Below are 20,761 nucleotides of genomic sequence, written 5' to 3'. Positions count from 1 at the left end.
CCACATCCTGAGAGTCTGGAGAGAAGGAGCCCACCCAGAGAAAGGAATTCCAGGCATGTGGCTTCCTTTCCATCCCCCAACCCCCCATGTGGCTCCATTCACAAAGCAGATTAGCAATGGCAAGAAGGCCTCCATTGAGCCTCTCACCACCACAACTCTTCCCTCCCTCCTCCCCCTCCAACCCACCCCCCCAAAAGAGGAGAGGGGTAAAGCACTCTATAGGAAATATCCCAGGTACAAACTGTGCCTTTTCTGCAGCATCAGGGCAGAACTTCTCTGTGGCCCTTCTTCCATCCCCTAACTGAAAACTTGGCTTTTAAACTGGGCTTCCCTCTTTTATCACAAGGAATGGAATTCAGAATTCGTCCTTGGTCTGAAAGAAGCATGAAAGGCAAATAACAAGCATTCTTACAGACCCAACAAATAATATAGTGGTGACATCATGATCTATGGGAGATCTCAAGGCATGAAAAAGGGTGGACAACTGCAAAAAAAGTGCAAGTCCAGAAGGTTCAAACCACAGCAGCAGCAGCAGCAGCAGATAATCACTCTCATTAAAAGCACATTGGTTTTTAAAAGCTCCCCCCCCCCCACACATACAAAAAGTGCTGTGCATCCATAACTCATGCTGGCCATAGGGAGTTGTGTGTTACCAGCACCGAAAGTGAAAATATGTGGTGGAGAATCTGTGAGTGATTAAGTATGAAGTCTTTAGCATATCATCTCCTTGAACTCAACTTCCAAACAAACATGCCAGATTGGGAGACGGATATTTGTCTTCTCATGTTCCAGAGACAGAAGCTGAGGAGTAATTACATTTAATGGCTTGAAAAAGTTTTACTGGTGGTGTTGGGTTCCTGCTCACTTGCTTTCCTTCCCAGGGGCAGCCCACATCTCCTTGATGTCAGTTGTGGATTGGAAGACTGAATTCAAAGTCTAATTTAGGCATGAGGAACATGGAAACACTCCAGGTGTGGAGTTACCAACTCCCATCAGCCCCAGCCGACACAAGCCGTGGTCAGGGATGAAGGGAGATGACGTCCAGCAACAACGGGAAGGCAATAGGTTCCTTATGCCTGCTCAAGTCTGACAATTGCCCATTCATGAACAGAGCTAATTGAAGCAGGAAAGGAACTAGGATGTGGGGAAACTTGGTGTTCTTCCATGCTCTCCTGCAGATGTATTGTACCACCTTTAGCCAGCTGCTGCTCAACAACAGCTCACACATTACTCTTGCATTCACTCCCAGGCAAGTGCATGGTGTTCACTCTGTTCTGACACTGCTCCAGAACGCCCTGAAAACAATCTATTGATGGTTGCTCTAAGTCTAAGGCAGAGATGGCCAGAGTCCGTGGTTTTGAGAGGCTAGTCTACCCACCAGAGCATGGTATATTTTGCTGCACCATCTAGTTCTTCTCTGGATGATCAAACTGTATAATAAAGTTATGTTAACCAAAGTGTTACATGTAAGCCAGCAACGTGCAGTGGAAAGAGCTGGACTAGGACTGGGGACCTCTAGGTTCAAACTCCCATTTAGACATGAGGTTCTCTCCATGACTTTGGGCTGGTTGCGCTCTCTCAGCATAGCAGAGTTGTTTTGAACGTAAAATAGGGAGGGAGGGAGCCAGACATGCTGTCCTGACTTCTTTGGAGAAGTGGAATAAATAACGAAAATCAAACACAAATTTGGAGGGGGGGAAACAGCTTCCTTTTTTCTGCCAGGTTTAAATGGTGGGCAAAACTTTTACCTGGCTTTGGGTCAGCTCCAATTAAGTTCTACTCAGAGTAACCCATTTAAGTTAATGGACCTAAGTTAATCGTGCCCATTAATTTCAGTGGATCTATTCTGAATTTAACTAATGTTGGATACAGTTTGGGAAGTCTGCAGAGGGTTGGATGGCCTTTATGCAGCCAGCACTGTTCTAGGGCAATAGCAATAATTTGCATGCCTCTCTATCTGGCAAAATGACAACCTCCAAGTTAGCACCATTCTAATACCTGAATATATGATCTCAGAACATAGTGCAGTGCAGTAATTACCCCACATAAAGGTGCTGTTAAAGTGGCTTCAGACTTTACCTTTGATATTTAGAAACCAGCTACCCAGTTCAAAATATACATGTGTGTAGATATGTGAATGATGTGCAGAGACATTCAGGAAGCTTGTTGATGTGAATCATGTGAGCTGCAAATTATGTGGATGGATGCCTTTCATCAATGATGTGTTTATTTTGCCAGCGTACAAAATTGTAGGATGTGTTCAGCTAAGCCTTACTCAGTATACCCACTGAAATGAATAAACCTAAGTTAGTCATGTTCATGAACTACTCTGAGTAGGACTAGCACTGCATACCACCCATAATGTCTGAAATGGGCTTAACCTCTGTCTCTGTTTCCTGTGTACAAGCGGGGGGGGGGGGGAAGCATATTGCCTTTCATTCAGCAACAGCCCAAAATAAACATACGTATGTGTTGATATTTCAGCAGCTTCAAACAAATGTTGTGTTATGTACTCACAATCTCCTAGGAGATGCAGAAGCATTAACTGATTTTGCTGATGAATGCAATACTCCGGATATCGCAAAAGGTAGAGTGACATATGACAGATCACAGAGCAATCAGTGATAGTCTGGGGATAAAACATGGATCTTATGGCCTCAGGGTGGATGCACTGACCCTTAGCATGTCCTTCCTCATTTCCATGTGTCTAGCATATTTGGGGCTCTCAGCCTTGTACTTCAGCTACAATTAACTTCCTCCCTTTGCAAGAGTAAATTAGAAGGAATGATACCCTTGATTGCCTGGCCATGGAAAATCATTTAGAACACATCTAACGTGTATTGACTTTTGCTGAATCCAAGGCTCAAGTTTTTATAATGTTATGGTACCAGACAGAATGCTCATATTTTATAGCATGCACGAGCCTGCTTGAATTATTTTTGTTTTAACGCAGAATTTAGTAATGAACCCAGCAAGCTCCCAGGACAGAATGCATTGCAGGCCCAGTACTGACAGCCAAGGAAAGACACTCCAGTTATTTGTGTTCAGTGAATTGAAACCACAAGCTGGTTTTGATACCAACCTTTTAAAAAAAAAAAAAACCCCACAAAAAAACACCCTGATTCACTAATTATAATAGTAGAATCCCAAGAGAAAGAAGGATCTAAATAAGAGGAGGGTGAGAGAAAGTTGGGGAAGAAAGAAATATGCATGTAAGCTGAGTAAGGGACACTGCAGTTCCAAAGGCCCAGCACAACAATCAAGGGATAAAGCAGTAATTAGGGCTGATTATCATGCAAGGCAGCTCTGGTTGGATTGGAATGCAGTTGAAGAGACTGAAAAACTGGATGGATTGTTTGCAGTGCTGGGGACTGACCCTTTGTGTTGAGGCTGCTTCTCAGCCAGCAGAGCACACTCTGGGCCCCTCCAGAGTTCCTCTTTTATTGTGGATATATGATTATTTGTTTTCATGATGGTACTGGGGTGGTTATACATGATTCCACTTTCAATACCATTTGCCCCTGCAAACGTTTTAGGGTATCTATGCCGCATCACTTTCAGTCAGTACATGCCCCTTAGCTTCCTGCTGAAATCTATGACTTTGTATACAACAAGTGTTCTGGGTGTGAGTGTCATGCTTTTGCTGCACAATAGTGCAGGAGTGCGCCTCCAGACAGCAATGATGTGGCAACATTGGGGATTGCAGAACTAATCCAGCAGAACGAAGTGTGTACGGACCATTATAAACCCACCACTAATGCACTATTAGGGATGCGGGTGGCGCTGTGGTCTAAACCACTGAGCCTAGGGCTTGCTGATAGGAAGGTCGGCGGTTCAAATCCCCGCGGCGGGATGAGCTTCCGTTGCTCGGTCCCTGGTCCTGCCAACCTAGTAGTTTGAAAGCACGTCAAAGTGCAAGTAGATAAATAGGTACCACTCTGGTGGGAAGGTAAATGGCATTTCCATGCGCTGCTTTGGTTTGCCAGAAGCGGCTTAGGTCATGCTGGCCACATGACCCAGAAGCTGTATGCCGGCTCCCTCGGCCAGTAAAGCGAGATGAGCGCCGCAACTCCAGAGTCGTCTGCGACTGGACCTAATGGTCAGGGGTACATTTACCTTTTTAATGCACTATTACTGCCTTGATTACATGTTGCAAAATGCACCCACAAAAATAACACCAGTCTGGAGGAATCCAGACAGAAAAATTAGTTGCAAATGCAAAATGTGATCTTATATGAACACAACACATTGCTAACAGAGCAGGGAGAGGATGCTGGCTTCTGGAATAGAAAAATGTTTTTTTCACATGCCCCAGAATCTAACTTTTCTTTGATCTTTCGTCCCCCTCTCCTTCCTTACAGGTTATTTTGTGCTAAGTCTGCCAATCTCAAAGTGAGAAGGGTTCCAGTTTGCACCAGCATAAAATCAGTTTCCATTGGCAGAGCTCTAGGTGCTTGCTCCAAGTATGAGTCTGAGAGAGCAAGAACTACAAGTAACCTTTATGCACAAGCAAATGAGAGGATTCCTACTGGCAGAAGTGCTGATCCTCAGCAAAGGAGGAAACACTTGGAGGGGCTACAACAAAGTGGTGTGGCTCCTTCCTGCACAACTAGTTCCATGCTTTAAAGAGAAACCAGAAGTGATGGACACTGGATATCTTGCAGTACCAACACTGCACTTCCGCATGTGTGGACTAGGGGATCCATTACAAAGCCTGGGGTTCCGCAGGTGTGCTCTGTGGACAAACAGAGAATCAGGGCCGATTAAGCGTGAGCACTATGTGGCTTCCAGCTCTCAAGTGCATTGAATGAATGCACACAAGAGCCAAAAACATAACTGCGAAGAAGCACCCTGCAGAAGAAGGTGCTAAAGTGAACTGCAATAACCAATGAGGAACTGATATCCTTGGCAGCTTGTACTGAAACTTGAGGTGATAGTGGGAGGAGGGGTATTTGATATCAGCTGGGAAAGTAGGTTACTCTAAACAAGCACAAGAAAGGGAGCAAGCTGGAACCCCCCCCCCTTCTTTCTTTTTTTTACATCTGGAGTATTCTAATTGTTTAAACAAGGGAACCATGAAACCCAAAGTGAAACGAGGGAAATATTCAATGAAATCAAATATGCTTTGATTTCTGTAGAAGGAGATATTTACGCACAATTGACTCCATGTGGGGAATAAAAATACTTTTTCTGGTAACCACTCTGAAGAAAAGCCATTGTATCAGGGACAACAGACATGTAACAGTGTGATTTTGCTAGGTCTGTGCCTCCCTCTCCTCTCATGGATGTCAAGACAACAGAACTTCCCCAGGGTCGCTGACCAATTTGAGATCATTTTTCTATAGTAGCTACTGGGATCAAATTTCAGCGGAGAGCTTTGCTGTCTACCTGGCTAGATGTGGTGTCACAAGCAAGAATGGGTGCTCAATCAGCATCTTCGTGGGGCGGGGAATATCACCATTTGGTGCCTGTGTGAAAATTGACTTCCTCAAGAGCTTGTTTATGCAACCAGGGATATATCTGTGTTGGTGTTTCACAGCTTATTGATTTAGGGGGGTTATTTTTTTCTGGGATAAGCAATGCTGTATCATGTTTGTGGCTGTGGCAGTGAATCCTCACCACAAGCAGTGCTTGGGTCCTGGAGGAGATTGTGGCAGGGCAGAGGTGGGGGAAAAGGGGCATGATTGTAGAGTGGGGGGGGGAATAGAAAGAATGAGGAGAGATGAGGAGAGAAAGGGATGAGCAAGAAGTGTAAGTGTGTGTGTGTGTGTGTGTGTGTGTAGGTATGTGTGCAAGAGACCAAGTCAGTGAGATAAGACAAGATGGATGGGAGAAAAAGAGTGAAGGGGGAAAGTGGCAAGGGAGACACCAAGATGAGGAAGAGGTGTGGGGACAGAAAGCGCCACAGGAGAGGAAAAGAGTGCCTCTCATTGATTTGGAACTTAGATGGCAAATGGGGATAGATGCAAGGAGAGAGTCACACACCTCAGAATTTACTTGCCCAGCACACCCTTCAACATTTCTCTGGTGAAAGTAGGGCCATCCTATTCCATGATGACGACAACGACAATAAACTGTCAGCATAATCCTATAGGCTATATCTCTGCTCAGATGTCCCAACGTCCTTCCAGGTGAGGTGGTTATAGGACTGGAGCATATCAAAATCCACATGCTTACCCAGGAATCCAAGACTAATGCGAGGAGTTCCCATGCAAATAAAGATTAGAGGCCTGCATTCAAGGTCTGGGCCAGATCCTCCAAGTGTCCCTATTTTCAGGGACAGTCCCAGATTTACAGAAGCCGTCCTGGTTTCTGATTTGATCTCAGAATGTCCCACTTTTCCTTTGGGCATCCCTATTTACACTGGAGAAATATTGGAGGGTATGGTAGGTAGGACGTCCCTATTTTCAACAGAGATATGTCGGAGAGTATGGAATTATGCGACCTCTGAGCCAAAGAGATAAGTAACTGCACAACCTTTAGAAGACATCTAAAGGCAGCCCTGTAGAAGTTTTTTTTAATGTTGGATGTTTTATTATGTTCTTATATATGTCAGAATCCACCCAGAGTGACTGGGGCAGCCTAGTAGGATGGGTGGGGTATAAATAATAAAGTTGTTATTAGCTGCATTAATCTCCCAATAAGAAACCACTGATTTATATGGTCACATAACCCATAGAAACAGAGGAAATTTTGAAAACCATAGATATCCAGGTGTTCTTTCTCTTGCTGCATTTTCTGATCAATCCAGAAAACACCTCAAACAAATCTGAGTCTTAAATTATTGTTCTTCCTCAGGACAATTGTGCATGTGAACAAGCCCCTGGAAATAAAAGCTTGGTGTGAGCAGCTAACCACGGAAAACCTGGCCTTCAGTGAATGGTGGGAATTAAATGTACAATTTGCAGTTACTTCCTTCAAGTCAGGGATCAGGAACCTGTGGTCCTTCAGATTTTGTTGGATTGGATTATAAATTCCATAATCTCCTACTATTGGCCAAAATGGCTGGGGTTGATGGGAGATGGGAGTGATCTTTGATGGGAGATGGGAGTGATCTTTGATGGGAGATGGGAGTGATCTTTGTGCAAACAACATGCAAAGGCTAACATGCTGGGTAACTACTAGTATTGTCTGTTAATAACAAGCTTCTCTACAGCCTCAACTGAAACTCATGGCTGCAGCTGGGTCAATGCCCAGAGGAAATAAGGCCTTGGGGTACACAGACTTCTGCTCTGCCTGTTGCAAGATCAGTCTAACTGCATGTCCTTCAGCATACCAAAGCCCAATGATACCAGCCACAAATTCATTCTAATCACTTGTCTTATTGAAATCACCACTCCGTGTTGACACAAATCAGTTTCGACATATAGATCATGGAAAGAGTCAGACAGCTTTCGGTTGATTGTATATCCCTGCAGGTTAGACAATGCATGTTAATAGGGCAGCTTTGTCCAGTGTTTGTAAACAGAGAAGATTAGATCTAGGGCTGCCAGCTTGGCACCTTATGCCATCAGTTTAAAGAATTCAGCGATAATCCATTCAGAACAGAATGAAGGCTTCTTAGTACTAATTCACATGACCGCTGAGTGCAGCGCTGGACACTTTAAATAGCAGATTGACGTTTGCTTGAGGTGAACGGGTCATGTGAGGCCCAAATCTCCAGAAAGTGTGTGGAGACATGCGTAACTGTGGGGTGGACTAACAGCTGAAACTACTCTCACAACCCCATTCACCAAGGAGAAAGCTAGAATCTAAGCAGAACTCAAAACAACCAAATCATTCTCGTGGGTAATCAGCTAACAGGGGAGGAAATCTCAGTCAGCAGGGCAGGTCATTTAAGGAAATAAATGTTTATCATTTATGGTTGTACCTTTTCACTTAAAAAAATGGAAGGGGGAATTTGTCAGGGTTGAATGACTTTAGCTTTCAGGTTAATGAGTTCTGATCCATTCTTTCTGGGGGTTTTTAACCAGACCATAATGAAAGAAGGGGATGAGACAGAACATCTGTTTCCAAAATGTGTCTGGGGAGACTTCCTTCCTCTGTAGGCCATGCACTATCTCTTCTTCCCCTTGTTTTTTGTACGTCATGCTCCTACACATTAAAAATAATGTTAGAAGTGGGCACTCTGGACCAAGGGAGAAACTAGTTGCCTGGATCTGTCAGAGCTCCTTTGTCTTTAACAGTTTTTGCCTGTGTCAGGCACTTGGTGGCAACAGAAATGGAGCCGCTACTGGTAAACACCAAGGTGCAAAATGAACCTTAGAAAACAACATTTTCAATTATTTAATTTACCATTCAGATAGGATCACTTGCCCCCAAACATGCTAGGGACTGTATACAAGCAAGTGAAATGCTAAGAAGACTGAATGAATGCTGCTGATGAATAATACTTTGGGTAGTATTCAACTAAATATTTGCAATAAAACTTTCCCTGCTCTCCTCTCCGCATGCATTCCCATATCTGCTCTACATATTGGGTTGGGGAAACCCCAAGACATACTTGGCAGTGGGAGCAGAGGGAGATAACATTCCATTGTGCTCCCCTTAGCACTGCATTGAATACAACCAGGGCCGTCTCGTCCATAGGGGCTGGTAGCGCGGCGCGCCAGGGCGCTGGGCCCCCTGGGGTGCCCCCGCAAGCCTGCCGGCATACCGGGCGCCCCCTCCCCAACCCGCTCCCGCCCCCACGGGTGGGCTGCAAGCCGGCCGCCCTCGCCTCCCGGAGCCCCAGCTGGAGCGCTGGAAGGGTGCGCAAAGCCCCGCGCCACTCCCCTCATCCCCTGCTCGCCCACCCCCCTCCCGAGGGGCGGCCGGCGTGGGAGGGAGGCGGCGGAGAGGCAGCACGCCGGGGGCACCGGAGGGATCACCGCGCCACGGCGGCCGATCTCCTTAAGACGGCCCTGAATACAACCCTCGTATATTATTGCGTTGGTGTTTTCTACAGAGAGTATGAAAATCAACAGCCACTGCTGCTCAGAATATGATTTACATTGACAATTGGGAGTGGGATCAACTATTCCCTTTTAAACTAGTCTGATGGTCCAAGGTCAGGCAGGGAAAACAGTTCTCTCTAATCTGAAGTGGGGACTCAGTTGAGGCGAGGAGGAAAGATTGACCCTGGCTGAGCAGGGCTGTCTTCCCATCCATCCTTTCCGGACTAGAAAGACATACATACCATAACTGAGCCTACATACCAGACACAAACCCATTTCTGCCATTTATCCATTGATAATAGTTGTCTTCTTATTATATTACCTTTAAGGGCATTTTCAGACATCTCATTTACAGCCTTGCTAGGGCATGTAATAGATCTCTTTAAAAGAGTAATTTAAAAGAGTCTTTTCCCGCCCATTGCAAGGCTTTTGACAGACATACTGATCAATGATGCATTGAGCGCTGATTGAGTCATGCACCTCATTCATACTTTCAGATTGATTAGATTAGAGTTGGGGCAGACCTTAGGCTGTATGCCTGGGGCTCTTTTAATTCCTGGATCCAAGAAGGGTTGAATTCTAATGGAGGATTCAATTGTTGGTATAGTCAGGCCAGCTTCTTGGTGAGTTAATGGCCCACTAAATTTGTGTCCTTAGGGTAACAAAAAAAAAGTGGCTTTGTGCCAGAGGGCAAATGGGTGTGTCTCCCTCCCTCCCCAGCTGTTGATGAGAAGGGTCAGAGTTGGGTTAAAAGCAGGCTGCAGGCAGAAACCTGAGATTGAGAGAAATATTTGATTTCTGCTTAACTTCAAGGCTGTGGCTGCAGGAGAAGCCAGATCTTCTTGAGGTGTTAATGCTGTGAGACCCTCCACCATAGGCTCAGGTTGTGTTGTTGTTGTTCAGTCGTCCAGTCGTGTCCAACTCTTCATGACCCCATGGACCAGAGCATGCCAGGCATGCCTATCTTTCACTGCCTTCCGCAGTTTGGCCAAACTCATGCTAGTTGCTTCGAGAACACTGTCCAACCATCTCATCCTCTGTCGTCCCCTTCTCCTTGTGCCCTCCATCAGGGTTTTTTCTAGGGAGTCTTCTCTTCTCATGAGGTGGCCAAAGTACTGGAACCTCAGGTTGTATATATGTGTAAATAAACCATATATCCTAAAGACACCACAGTCTCCACTGTCCCTCATTCTGAGGAAACCAAGCACCTGGACCCCTTGGGGTCATGGACCATTTGGAGAGTGGGGTGGCATGCAACGGTATGTACCTTTGGTCACAATCATAGAATGAGTTGCTGGAATTGTCATTCTGCTTGTTCAGTGTCCTTCCCTTATATGTCCTCAAGTTAAATCTCCCCCCCCCCTTTATTCTGTCCTTCCTCCATGGAACTCTGGAAAGTGTATATGATAGCTCCTTTCAAATTATCCCGTGATATATTTTAAGCAGAGAGGCAGTGAGATTGGCCCAAGATGACACAGCAACCGACACAGCTACATGAGCACCTGAAGTCCTAAGTCAGATATTCTAACCATTACCGCACACTGATGCTCAAATCTCTGGCAGACTGGAGGTAGGGTTTGTCAGGATGCATGTATAAACTGCTCTTTCATGTGCTAGAGCAAGTGATATTCTTTTGTAATAGTGGATATTACAGGAGAATTATGTTTTTCAAGTACATAATTTAACCACAGTTACAAATAACCTCTTTGCTCTTGAATGATTCCAGGAGAGGTTGCTGCAAACTAAAGAAATAGTGCATGAAGCATTATGCCACTGTTTTCCAATGTTGGAGAATATGGAATCAGTTCTCTTGGCTCCAAGAATTCATATAAATCAGTTGTCCATATATAAACCAAGGTACACACCTTCCCAGGCCACCCTTTTATAGTTGCCATATTTCTTTCCACTAAGAACAAAAAAGCTCATCATGTTTTTTAAAGAACTTTTCAGCTAAAAAGGAATATGTTTCCAGAAATCAGGAGTGCATTGAAAGTTATTGGAGTTAAATTTGGCATATGCAGGGCGGGGCCCCCTGACGAAATGTAGTGTGGGATGTATACATCTTAATGAATGGAAAGAGCACTTCTTCCATTATCTACCTATCACATGTTCTCTCCATTCATCCTATCAGAATATGAGTCACCTTTTATAGTTGCAAATGTTCCAAGAGGGATTATATACACAACAACTCCCAGGAATGACTTTTGTTATCTGTGTTCTTGATGACTTCAAAATTATATATAGACGGATTTAAACATTTGCTTCTCTGCTGTACGTAATAGTATATTGATTAGAGACAGAGTGTGGAAAACATTACATCACAGTTGTATGTGTGTGTGTTTTTCACCTTTTGTCCTGAACTCTCTTATGGAACAACAGTGGTGTGTCTGAGATTTGAATGCTAAGTGAAATGTCTGATTCTGTGTGAGTTTGGAAAAATGGTTAGATACTTTCAGTTCACAAGCAGTCTGAACAGCTGTGTGGGCACAACTTAAACATCGAAACTACAATCACTAGAATTTCCAGTAAGATCCATTAGTTCTAAAGCAATTCACCTCCCAAGTGTGTGGGATGTTGGGAGCTCCCAGTCTGTTTGGGAGGAGAAAAGAAGAGAACACAGATTAGCGTCTTCTGTAATAATTTAGAGGCTACTGGCTGTAGTTCTTTGCTCTAAATGTTAATAGACTTGAGTAATCAAAACCCACTACTGGTAAATTATTTATAATATCTTTGGAACTCAGGAAAGCAACTCATCCAGCAACTTCTATAGAAACATACTGTTGAAAGGTGCTTTGGTTAAGAATTCCCAGGTGGAATTTTTACTTTTACTAAGGAAAGAGGGTGTGTGTGTGTTTGGGAGCATGTGCAGATGTAGCTGCCAATGCACATGTTTTCAGGAAGAGATGAAGTCATGACAAGATTAGCAGAAAAATTCAATTAGGGCTGACTTCACCATGGCAGCCAAACAGGTCAAGTTTGGGACGGTGACGAAGGAGTTTGTTATTATCAGAAATCCTCTAGTGCTTGCCAATAGTAATGTAACTTCTTGCATTGAAGCCTGGATTTGAGCCAATGAAACTTCAATCTACTTTTAACAGAAGAACTTCTTCAGAGAAGCTGTCAACCATTTCTAACAGAGAAATCCTATACGGCAACTGTGCTGGGGGCAGAGACAGGATGCTGCTCTGCAGGCAGCGCGGACATTGTACAGAGCATCCTTTGCAAGATGGGGGCAAGCCGTTGTGCTTGCATGTTGCAATCTGTAGACACACAGTCACATGCATGTATATGTATTCTATACATTTAATAAACTTTGAGTAAGAAAGAATTCAGTTTTTGAAGCATAACTGTGCTTAGAAAAAGTTGTGGGACAGAGACTCAGTGGTAGAGCTTATGCAAAAAGCCCACATTCAATACCCACCATTTCCAGGTACGAATGGGAGTGACTGTCTCAAACTACTACCAGTCAAATATAGACAATACTGAGCAAGATGGACCAGTGGTCTCACTCGGTATATAAAGCAGTTTCTTTACATGGGCGTACCCAGGATTTTTGTTGCTGTTGGGGGGCAGGACTTTTGTGGGGGGGGGCAGAACCTACATGATTGGTCAGTTACTTAAGTATTTCTATTGTTTTACTTGATGGGGGGAGCAGCTGCTCCCCTGCCTCCCCTTGACTACGCCCATGGTTTCTTATGTTCTTATGTACCGGTTGATTGTGGAGCTCTTTGGGTCATAGAAAAAACACTTGCCATTCAAGAAAGTGTTTTTATGGGTCCAGAGAAGGACAGCATCCCCTACACAATATTAGCCCCAAGGGAAGCTGCATGTGATTCATAGCCTATCAATACTACTTGAGGGTAGCAACCTATACCACGCTGGGCAATTGTAATCTCCCTGATTCATTCTGTCATTTTTTTCTTAGATGCCTTCTGATAAATTTAATTCAGAAGTAAAGAGACAATAAGTATCCCAGCTATGTTCCTTTTACAAATATTACCACTTGCCTATTTCTGGTTGATTTATTCCTTTTGGGGATGGATATATACAGTTTTATGGCTATAGAACAATAGAAGCGCTGAAAATGGAAACATAAAAACAATATTATGATATGCCCTCATCTTGTACATTAATTTATCTTTCTTGATAATACAGTAGCAAGGTTTGAGGACATTTTATACACATCTGACTAAAATGTTTAAATAACTGAAAATACAAACCAGGAGTAAGTATTTGCTCTTTTTCTAAGCCATGCAGCATTTTCTCTTTGAGTTTCATTTACATGACAAAAATCTGTCTGTTTCACTTGTATTTATAGAGAGTTTCACTTTCAGATTACAATAGTTGGCTTCCGAGGAAGTTAGTGTTTGCTTGTTTTTTAAACAGCTGCTCCCTTCCACTTCACAGGAAAGAAAAATGTTGCAAAATGATTTGCTATTTTTAATTATTTCTGCAAGCTTATTTATGGAGAATAAAAACAAGGGCAAAACTTGTTCCGACAGTCACCCTTTAAAGGTTGCATGTTTTTACCTTTGTACCACAATATACACATATCATCCTCTGCCACAACAGGACAAAGGTTGCAAAAATCTTTACTGGGAACAGTGTCAGCTGTTAAAAGCAGTCAATAAAAGGAACATCATGAGATTTTCTGCCAGGTGCAATTACAAAATATTGCATACAATTACATTCCAATAGAATTGGAATTCATGCAATATAGTATAGGAATTTATGAAACTTTTACCAGTACACTTCCAGAGTCACCACAGTGCAAAGTGTATCTAAATACTGTAGTTGCTCTGCTCTTGTTATGCTAGTTTCTCCAAAATGAAAGATCAAATTTAAACAAACTTCTGTTGACAATGTGACCCATACTTATTGTAGTAATTCCTGTCCTATGGGATATACAGCCAGTATCAGATGAGATGTTAATACTCTGCTGCTTCACACAGAACACCTCATGGCCTAATTGGCTGCTGTAAGCATGTGTTCTAATCTTACCTTTATCTCTACTATCATTTAGCACTTTCTATTCCAGAGACAAGTGCGTGAGCTCAACTGATAGCGTATCAGGAGTTACCTGAGAAAATAAGAACATAAGACGAGCCCTATCAGATCAGTTCAAAGGCCCTTCTAGTCCAGCATTCAGTTCTCAGCGTCCAGCCACATGCCTATAGTCCCGCCTACAATTACCCTCATGTTCCCCAAAGACTGACATTCAGAGTCATGGTGCCTCTGCCCTGGGAAGCAGTACATACAGCCAACATGATCAGTAGCCACTGATAGCACTGTCCTCCATGAATTTGTCAAATGGCCTTTAAAGCCAGTTGCAGCCATTGCTATACCTTGCAAATTCCATCATTTAGCTATGAGCTGTGTATAATAGTACTTCCTTTTTTGTCTGTCCTGAATACCCCACATTCAGCTTTTTCGAAGGTCCCTCCAACTCCAATTGAATTCCATTCTGCATATTTGATAACTTATGTTGGAAGGGTTTGATCACTGGTGCTGTGGTCTAAACCACTAAGCCTAGGGCTTGCAGATCAGAAGGTTGGTGGTTCGAATCCCCACGACAGGGTGAGCTCCTGCCCACCTAGCAGTTTGAAAGCACGTCAAAGTGCAACTAGATAAATAGGCACCGCTCCAGCGGGAAGGTAAACAGCGTTTCCGTGCGCTACTCTGGTTCGCCAGAAGCGGCTTAGTCATGCTGGCCACATGACCTGGAAGTTGTCTGTGGACAAACACTGGTTCCCTCGGCCTATAGAGCGAGGTGAGCGTCGCAACCCCAGAGTCGTCCGCGACTGGACCTACGGTAACGGTCAGTGGTAACTTTACCTTTACTAAGGGCCAATATTTGAACTCAAAACCTCCCGTGACTCATCATTATCCATGTTCTGTTGGCTGTTGTTGTTTTTAATTAATTGCTGGACCAATTATTTTGCAAATAGCCCTGTAATGGTTGTTCATAATGTATCTATCAGTCTCCTGCTGGAATCTGTCTCTCTGCTGCATTCTTGTGTAACCAAGAAATGAACCTGGGAAAGGCTTATGCAAATACAGGACCATTGTTCCATTCATTTCGATGGCAAAAAGTACATGTGTAGCAATGCGGAACAGAGAACAATTTTCATTCCTCTCCAGGTCTCGGAGTAACTAAGAGCTGGTTTGGCCACCACGCCACTCTCTCCAAATGCACACCCTAAACCCATCACATGGCTGCCATTCACTCCTCAGCAGCGGGAGAAGCGGGCGAGGGGAAAATCCTGCACTTGAGCACGCTACTTATTTATTTCGCAGTTTTTTTGAACAGTTTTTTAATCATGAAAAAACTGTGGCGGTGGCAACATGATTAGCAGTCGCCATCTTTCCCGCCCCCCGGCAAGAGGCATCTGTGCCTGAACCGTCTGCACGACAGGCAGATATTTACGTGAATAAAGTTTGATTTGATTTGTTAAAAAATAAAAATTGCAACGATAGGGAATTCATCACCAGCTGAATTTCTGCCTAGCATGCAGCTACTGGATTAATGAATGGCGCAGGTGGCAATCGGGAATTATTTCCCTGAAGGAGACCAACGCATGGGAGATGGAGGGCATATTATATCTGTGGCGAGCAGCGAGTGACTAAGAGAGGAGGGCTGCCTTTGACAGAGCCGGCATGGGCTGCCTGCCTTGCCCCGGCGGAGCAGCCCCCGGGGAGCCTGTCTCGCTCATTGTCTTCTCCCTTTTTCCCGCCACAGGTCCCGAGCAAGCCTCGCTCCCCTTCGCCCCCTCCGTCGCCCCCTCCTCCTTCCCCCCCTCTCTTTGGCGCCTTTTCCTTCCCGCCACGTCGAGTCTCTTTCCATTCTGACGGAGAGCCGAGGCGCGGGCTGGCGGCTGCGGCGGCGATTGGCCGGCGCCGCGCCGGTGGGCGGAGCTTCGCCGCTGTTGGAGACCTGCCCGCCGGCTCTCCCCGGCTCCGCCCCAGCGCTGCTCCCTCCCACTTTACTACAGGCGGCTGAGGCCGGGGCCGTCGCGCCACACGGGAGGGAGCAGGCTGGCCCGGCACGACCCCGCCCGCAGCTCCCGCCCGTGCCTCGGAGACGCCAACCCAGCAGCAGCAGCAGCTGCCTCAGAGACGCCGCCGCTGCCGCCGGTCCCGGCCTGCTTGGAACACGCGGACGGGGCGGGAATGTTGCTCTCCAAGATCAACTCCCTGGCCCACCTGTGCTCCGCGCCCGGAGGGGACCTGCACCCGGTCAAGCCCCTGCCAGGTTAGCCACACCGGAGGGGCAGAGGATGGATGGAGGGTGGGGTGTCGGGCGGCCTGCAGGCGTCCCTCACGGTGGGGGTCGTGAGGCGAAGGCGGGGCTGGGGTGGCGGCCAGGGGTTTGTTTTGTTTGGGGAGCGGCTGATGCGGAGAGATGGGAGGGGGGAGAGAGAAAGCAGCGTTTCTGAGGAGGCGCAATGGACTGACCCCCCCCCCCCGGATCCCTCGTTTTCTCTCCCTTCGTAGGAAAAGAAAAGGAGCCCCTGGAGAAGTTGTACCAGGTGGGCCCGCTGCTCGGTAGTGGCGGCTTCGGCTCGGTCTACTCGGGGACCCGGCTGGCGGATGGAGCTCCGGTGAGTGCTTGGCCGCGGGTGGATTGTTCCCCCATTTGCTCCCCATCGTTCTCCCTCTTCGTTTTCCCTCACCCCAATTTTCTCCAAAAAATATCCCTTCCATTCATTCCAGCCCTCCCTCCGTCCCCACCACCCATGACATTTCTTTCTACCAGTTCTGTTCGCTCACTCCAATTTTTTTTTTTTAATCTTCGTAGGTGGCGATCAAGCATGTGTCCCGCGACCGGGTTTCGGAATGGGGGGAATTGGTAAGTGTTTGGGCAGAGGAATACCCCGATGTTGCTGGAGAGAATCTCTTTCAGCTTTCAATGATCTGCCACAATGCAGGTCGATTGACTCTCCTATTCATGAATCCTGCTCTCTCTCTCTCCCCCCCCCCCCAAAATCACACTGCAGCCTGGTGGAACTAGGGTACCAATGGAGATCTTGCTCTTGAAGAAGGTTGGCTCTGGCTTTCGGGGCGTAATCCGGCTCCTGGATTGGTTTGAGAGGCCGGACAGTTTTATTTTGGTTTTGGAACGGCCTGATCCCGTGCAGGATCTCTTTGATTTCATCACGGAGCGGGGTGCTCTGCCCGAAGACTTGGCTCGCAGCTTTTTCCGTCAGATTTTGGAGGCGGTTCGACATTGTCACAGCTGTGGGGTTCTGCACCGGGATATCAAGGACGAGAATATCCTGATTGACCTGAGCAGTGGAGAGCTCAAACTTATAGACTTTGGATCTGGAGCGCTGCTCAAGGACACAGTGTACACTGACTTTGATGGTGAGTCTTGTCAATTTCCATTCACTGCTTCGAGCCAGGGAATTTCCTTTTTGAAACACTGTGTTCCCTGGGTTTGAGTGCTTTGCAGCAATGGAACATGTTCTTCCTCTGAGCTGTAGGACTTGTTCTTATGAAATACATTTTATTCTGATCGCCTATTGCCTACACACAGTTTCTGTTGATAGGAGATTTAACTCCAATCAACTGCTAGACTTTGCTAATGGTTTTTTTTTAATGAGCTTCAACCTACCCTCTTATTTGTGGTGTGAAAATAGAAAGTGAAGGAACCAGGCAGTAAATATGTTGTAAATCTGAGTGGCTACTAATTTTGCAAGGAAGTGCAGAAGTGCAAGGCTGAATGTAAACATGTTTGCAGGCATACTGTTCAAAACCTTGAATGCTAATCAAAATCTGTAACTAAAGGGGAAATCTTAAAGTATGTGGATTGCTATGTTTCTAAAACTGATAGATGACTGAAAGGGTTTTGTAGTTTGTCCCTACGAAGTACAAAAAATGGAGGAGGTAGTTGCTAAGAACTGCTGCCTCTGCCACCTCACTAAATTAATCAGTTTAAATGGAAAGTTGCTTTTCGTCATGGCATGAATGTTGTGAAATCTAATCTGGAAGAGATCTGTTTACATTCATATCACTTTACCTTCCCTGCTAAGAAGCACAAATCAATAATTTGTTTAACAAAATGTGCATGTGGGGGGCGGGAAGAGATTCAAGTATTTAAGATTCGAATAGAAATGTGAGCTGCTCACAGACATTGTTTCCAGAAAACAAACCAAGCTTCTAGCTGTTGCTACTGACTCTTTTCATGAGCTGTTGACTTTCAAAAAATCACGGCTGGCTTTCAGTTTGGTTTGTTTGTGTTTTGTTTGTGTTTTTTACCTCCGAGTTCCTGAGTGGCATGAGCTGCCTTGCATTTTTTGTTTTGTTTTTAATTTAACGGTTAATGACCAGGGGTGGGTTTGCTCCTCCCTCAGTAGCCCCCTTTCTTGCACAATTACTTAAGCTTCTGGTGCCCCCTGGTGGATCATGAGGATTTTTTTTACAACCCAAAGTTTGTAAACAAGAGTCACGTGGGTAGAAACCAGACTAGCAACTCTGACCTCAGTATCCTTGCTTCCTGCCAGCAAGGAGGTGGGTGAGGGAGAGAGATCAGATACTATAACAAAGGGTGCATATGCCAAGAGCTACTGCTGTGGTGCAAGTAAGCTGCATCTCAGCATTACCACATGCACAACTAAAAAATAAGGGCACCCCATCTTTGTCAACATCTTAAGCAGCTTGTCTTCAGAAGTTCATGTCTGGTTTTTACTAACTGCATTGTCATAGTTGAAAACTAGTTCTCTTGAAGTTCCTGGTCCTTTGATCAGTGTGTCCAAGCGCTGAAAAAAATCACCACCGAGGTGATTTGTAGGAATTTTAAACCTCATGATGAGACCTTCCTCTTCTTTCTCTTCTAGGGACTCGTGTATATAGTCCTCCAGAATGGATTCGCTACCACAGGTACCATGGTAGATCTGCTGCTGTCTGGTCGCTTGGAGTACTGCTCTATGACATGGTCTGTGGTGATATCCCCTTTGAACATGATGAGGAGATCATAAGAGGTCAAGTTTATTTTCGGCAAAGGATTTCTCCTGGTAAGTGTCTGCTGCTCTAATGAGATAGGGGATAACTTAGCGGACAGGGCTCATCCAATCTCTGCTATGAGGGACAGTACTTGGAAGTATTTCTGATGATCCCAAACAGCTTTTATATTAGATGTTACTGCTATATGCTAAAGCATGCAAGTAGCACTTCAGCTGCTGAGGGGAAAAACATAGAATTTGAAATTAAGTGGCGTGTTACCATCTAAATTGCACAAGCAAGTGTTCCTAAACACTGTTATTGGGCTTCCAGTCAGATTTTGAATCATTCCCTTGATGTCAAACTTGAAGCAAACACACCCTGGTATGAACAGCAAAATAAACATTAGTTAAACATTGTTTCAGCCATGTAAAACAGTCTTGTTTTATAAAGCAGGTTGAGATTTTGTTGCATCATCAGTGTCCTGTTTTGTAGATTCTCCTCAGCAGTGCACCTATTCCAACTTTGTCCTTTCTTTTTGCAGAGTGCCAGCATCTCATTAAGTGGTGTTTAGCTCTGAGGCCTTCTGACCGGCCATCCTTTGAAGACATTCTGAACCATTCTTGGATGCAAGAAGTTCTTCTGTCTCAGGAAACAGCTGAGATCCACCTGCACAGTCTACTGCATGAGTCTAGAAAATAGCAGTGTGTCTTATCCTTTTGGGGTGCAAAACAGAATTCTGCCCTACTGATTCTGGCTGAGTGGAGATTTTTTTTTACCAGGAATACTATCATCTCATTGCAGACACAGGCTACCTGGAGACATTTCCAAGCCTGAAAGAACCATCTCTCCTGGTCGAGTGGATTTAAACTCTTTGGGTCCCGCTTTGCAAACCTCCTTGCCATTAGATGACTTGAGCAACTCCATGTGTGTTCATAACCTGCTGAATCCTAGAATATGAAACAAGTGGAGCAGACAACTAGAGCAGACTCTCAAATGGGGGAATCTGGGATGGGGAAATACCGATTTGGACTGGCCCCTGTCTTCACTGTGTCACCATGTTCTGAGTGCCTTCAGTTGCAAACTGAGCTGTGCTGGGGGAAAGAAAATACTTGAACGTTCCTTCCTTGCTGCTGCCTCAAGATTTACCTGAGTTTTGGTTTGTTCCACCTTCTAAAAGAACTGCTTGAAAAGAGGCCGTGGGTGATCCACTGGCAAACCCTAGCTATGTGCTGTCCAACATGAACTCTGAGTTAGCACCCTCAAGTGCACAAACAATGCAACCCAATTAACTGTAAATTTGTACAGATCAATACAGGAACAAAGCTTGGTGTACAGAAGATTGCAGTTTATAATGTTTTTACTCCTGTTTTTTTAATTTATTTCTAGGGTTTTTTAATGGAATATCCTAACTTTAGGATCTTATTTATTTTATTTATGAATCATGTGGGTTCTTAGCCTACACTTCACTGCTACAGCTGCTGACCTGATATCCTGTCACATTGCCCCTCTCCTCCCCTTTCCCAACTTCCTTCCTCCATTGGGTTATTTTCTGCCTATTCTGCTCTGTTTGATGTCTTGCCACTGTATGGAGTAGCTGACCTGCCACTCAGCCATCTGTAAATAGTTCCAGCTGTGGCTGTTCAGCCTCCCCGAATGTTTGAGACATGTTTTCACAGGTATTGGTGGGGGAGGGGATGTGTACATAGTAGTCTTCTTACTTAAAGTGGAGCAAGATACCCTGGACTTCAACATTGTCAAGCTTCTATAAGTAATTTGGTGTGTAGTCTGCTGGTTTTGTTAATAGCTAATACTGTACAGGGAATTCAGAATTGCTATTTTTTTTATACATGCAGTTTTAAATAAAAAGGAAAACTTGATTTTAA

At 44.9% G+C, this 20,761-nt stretch overlaps 1 protein-coding gene across 1 annotated transcript; it reads left to right on the top strand.

Moving 5' to 3' along the window:
* Positions 1-15,928: 15,928 nt before the first annotated feature.
* PIM1 (Pim-1 proto-oncogene, serine/threonine kinase) lies at positions 15,929-20,761 on the top strand. Its single transcript, XM_033152559.1, has 6 exons — positions 15,929-16,188; positions 16,431-16,537; positions 16,735-16,785; positions 16,934-17,300; positions 18,773-18,949; positions 19,420-20,761. Exons 1-6 carry the CDS (start codon positions 16,107-16,109, stop codon positions 19,575-19,577), a joined length of 942 nt encoding a protein of 313 aa, XP_033008450.1. The 5' UTR covers positions 15,929-16,106; the 3' UTR covers positions 19,578-20,761.

This window comes from Lacerta agilis, chromosome 6, assembly GCF_009819535.1.
Source record: "Lacerta agilis isolate rLacAgi1 chromosome 6, rLacAgi1.pri, whole genome shotgun sequence".
NCBI classification, from domain to species: domain Eukaryota; kingdom Metazoa; phylum Chordata; class Lepidosauria; order Squamata; family Lacertidae; genus Lacerta; species Lacerta agilis.
This window is presented reverse-complemented; position numbering and strand designations above follow the sequence as displayed.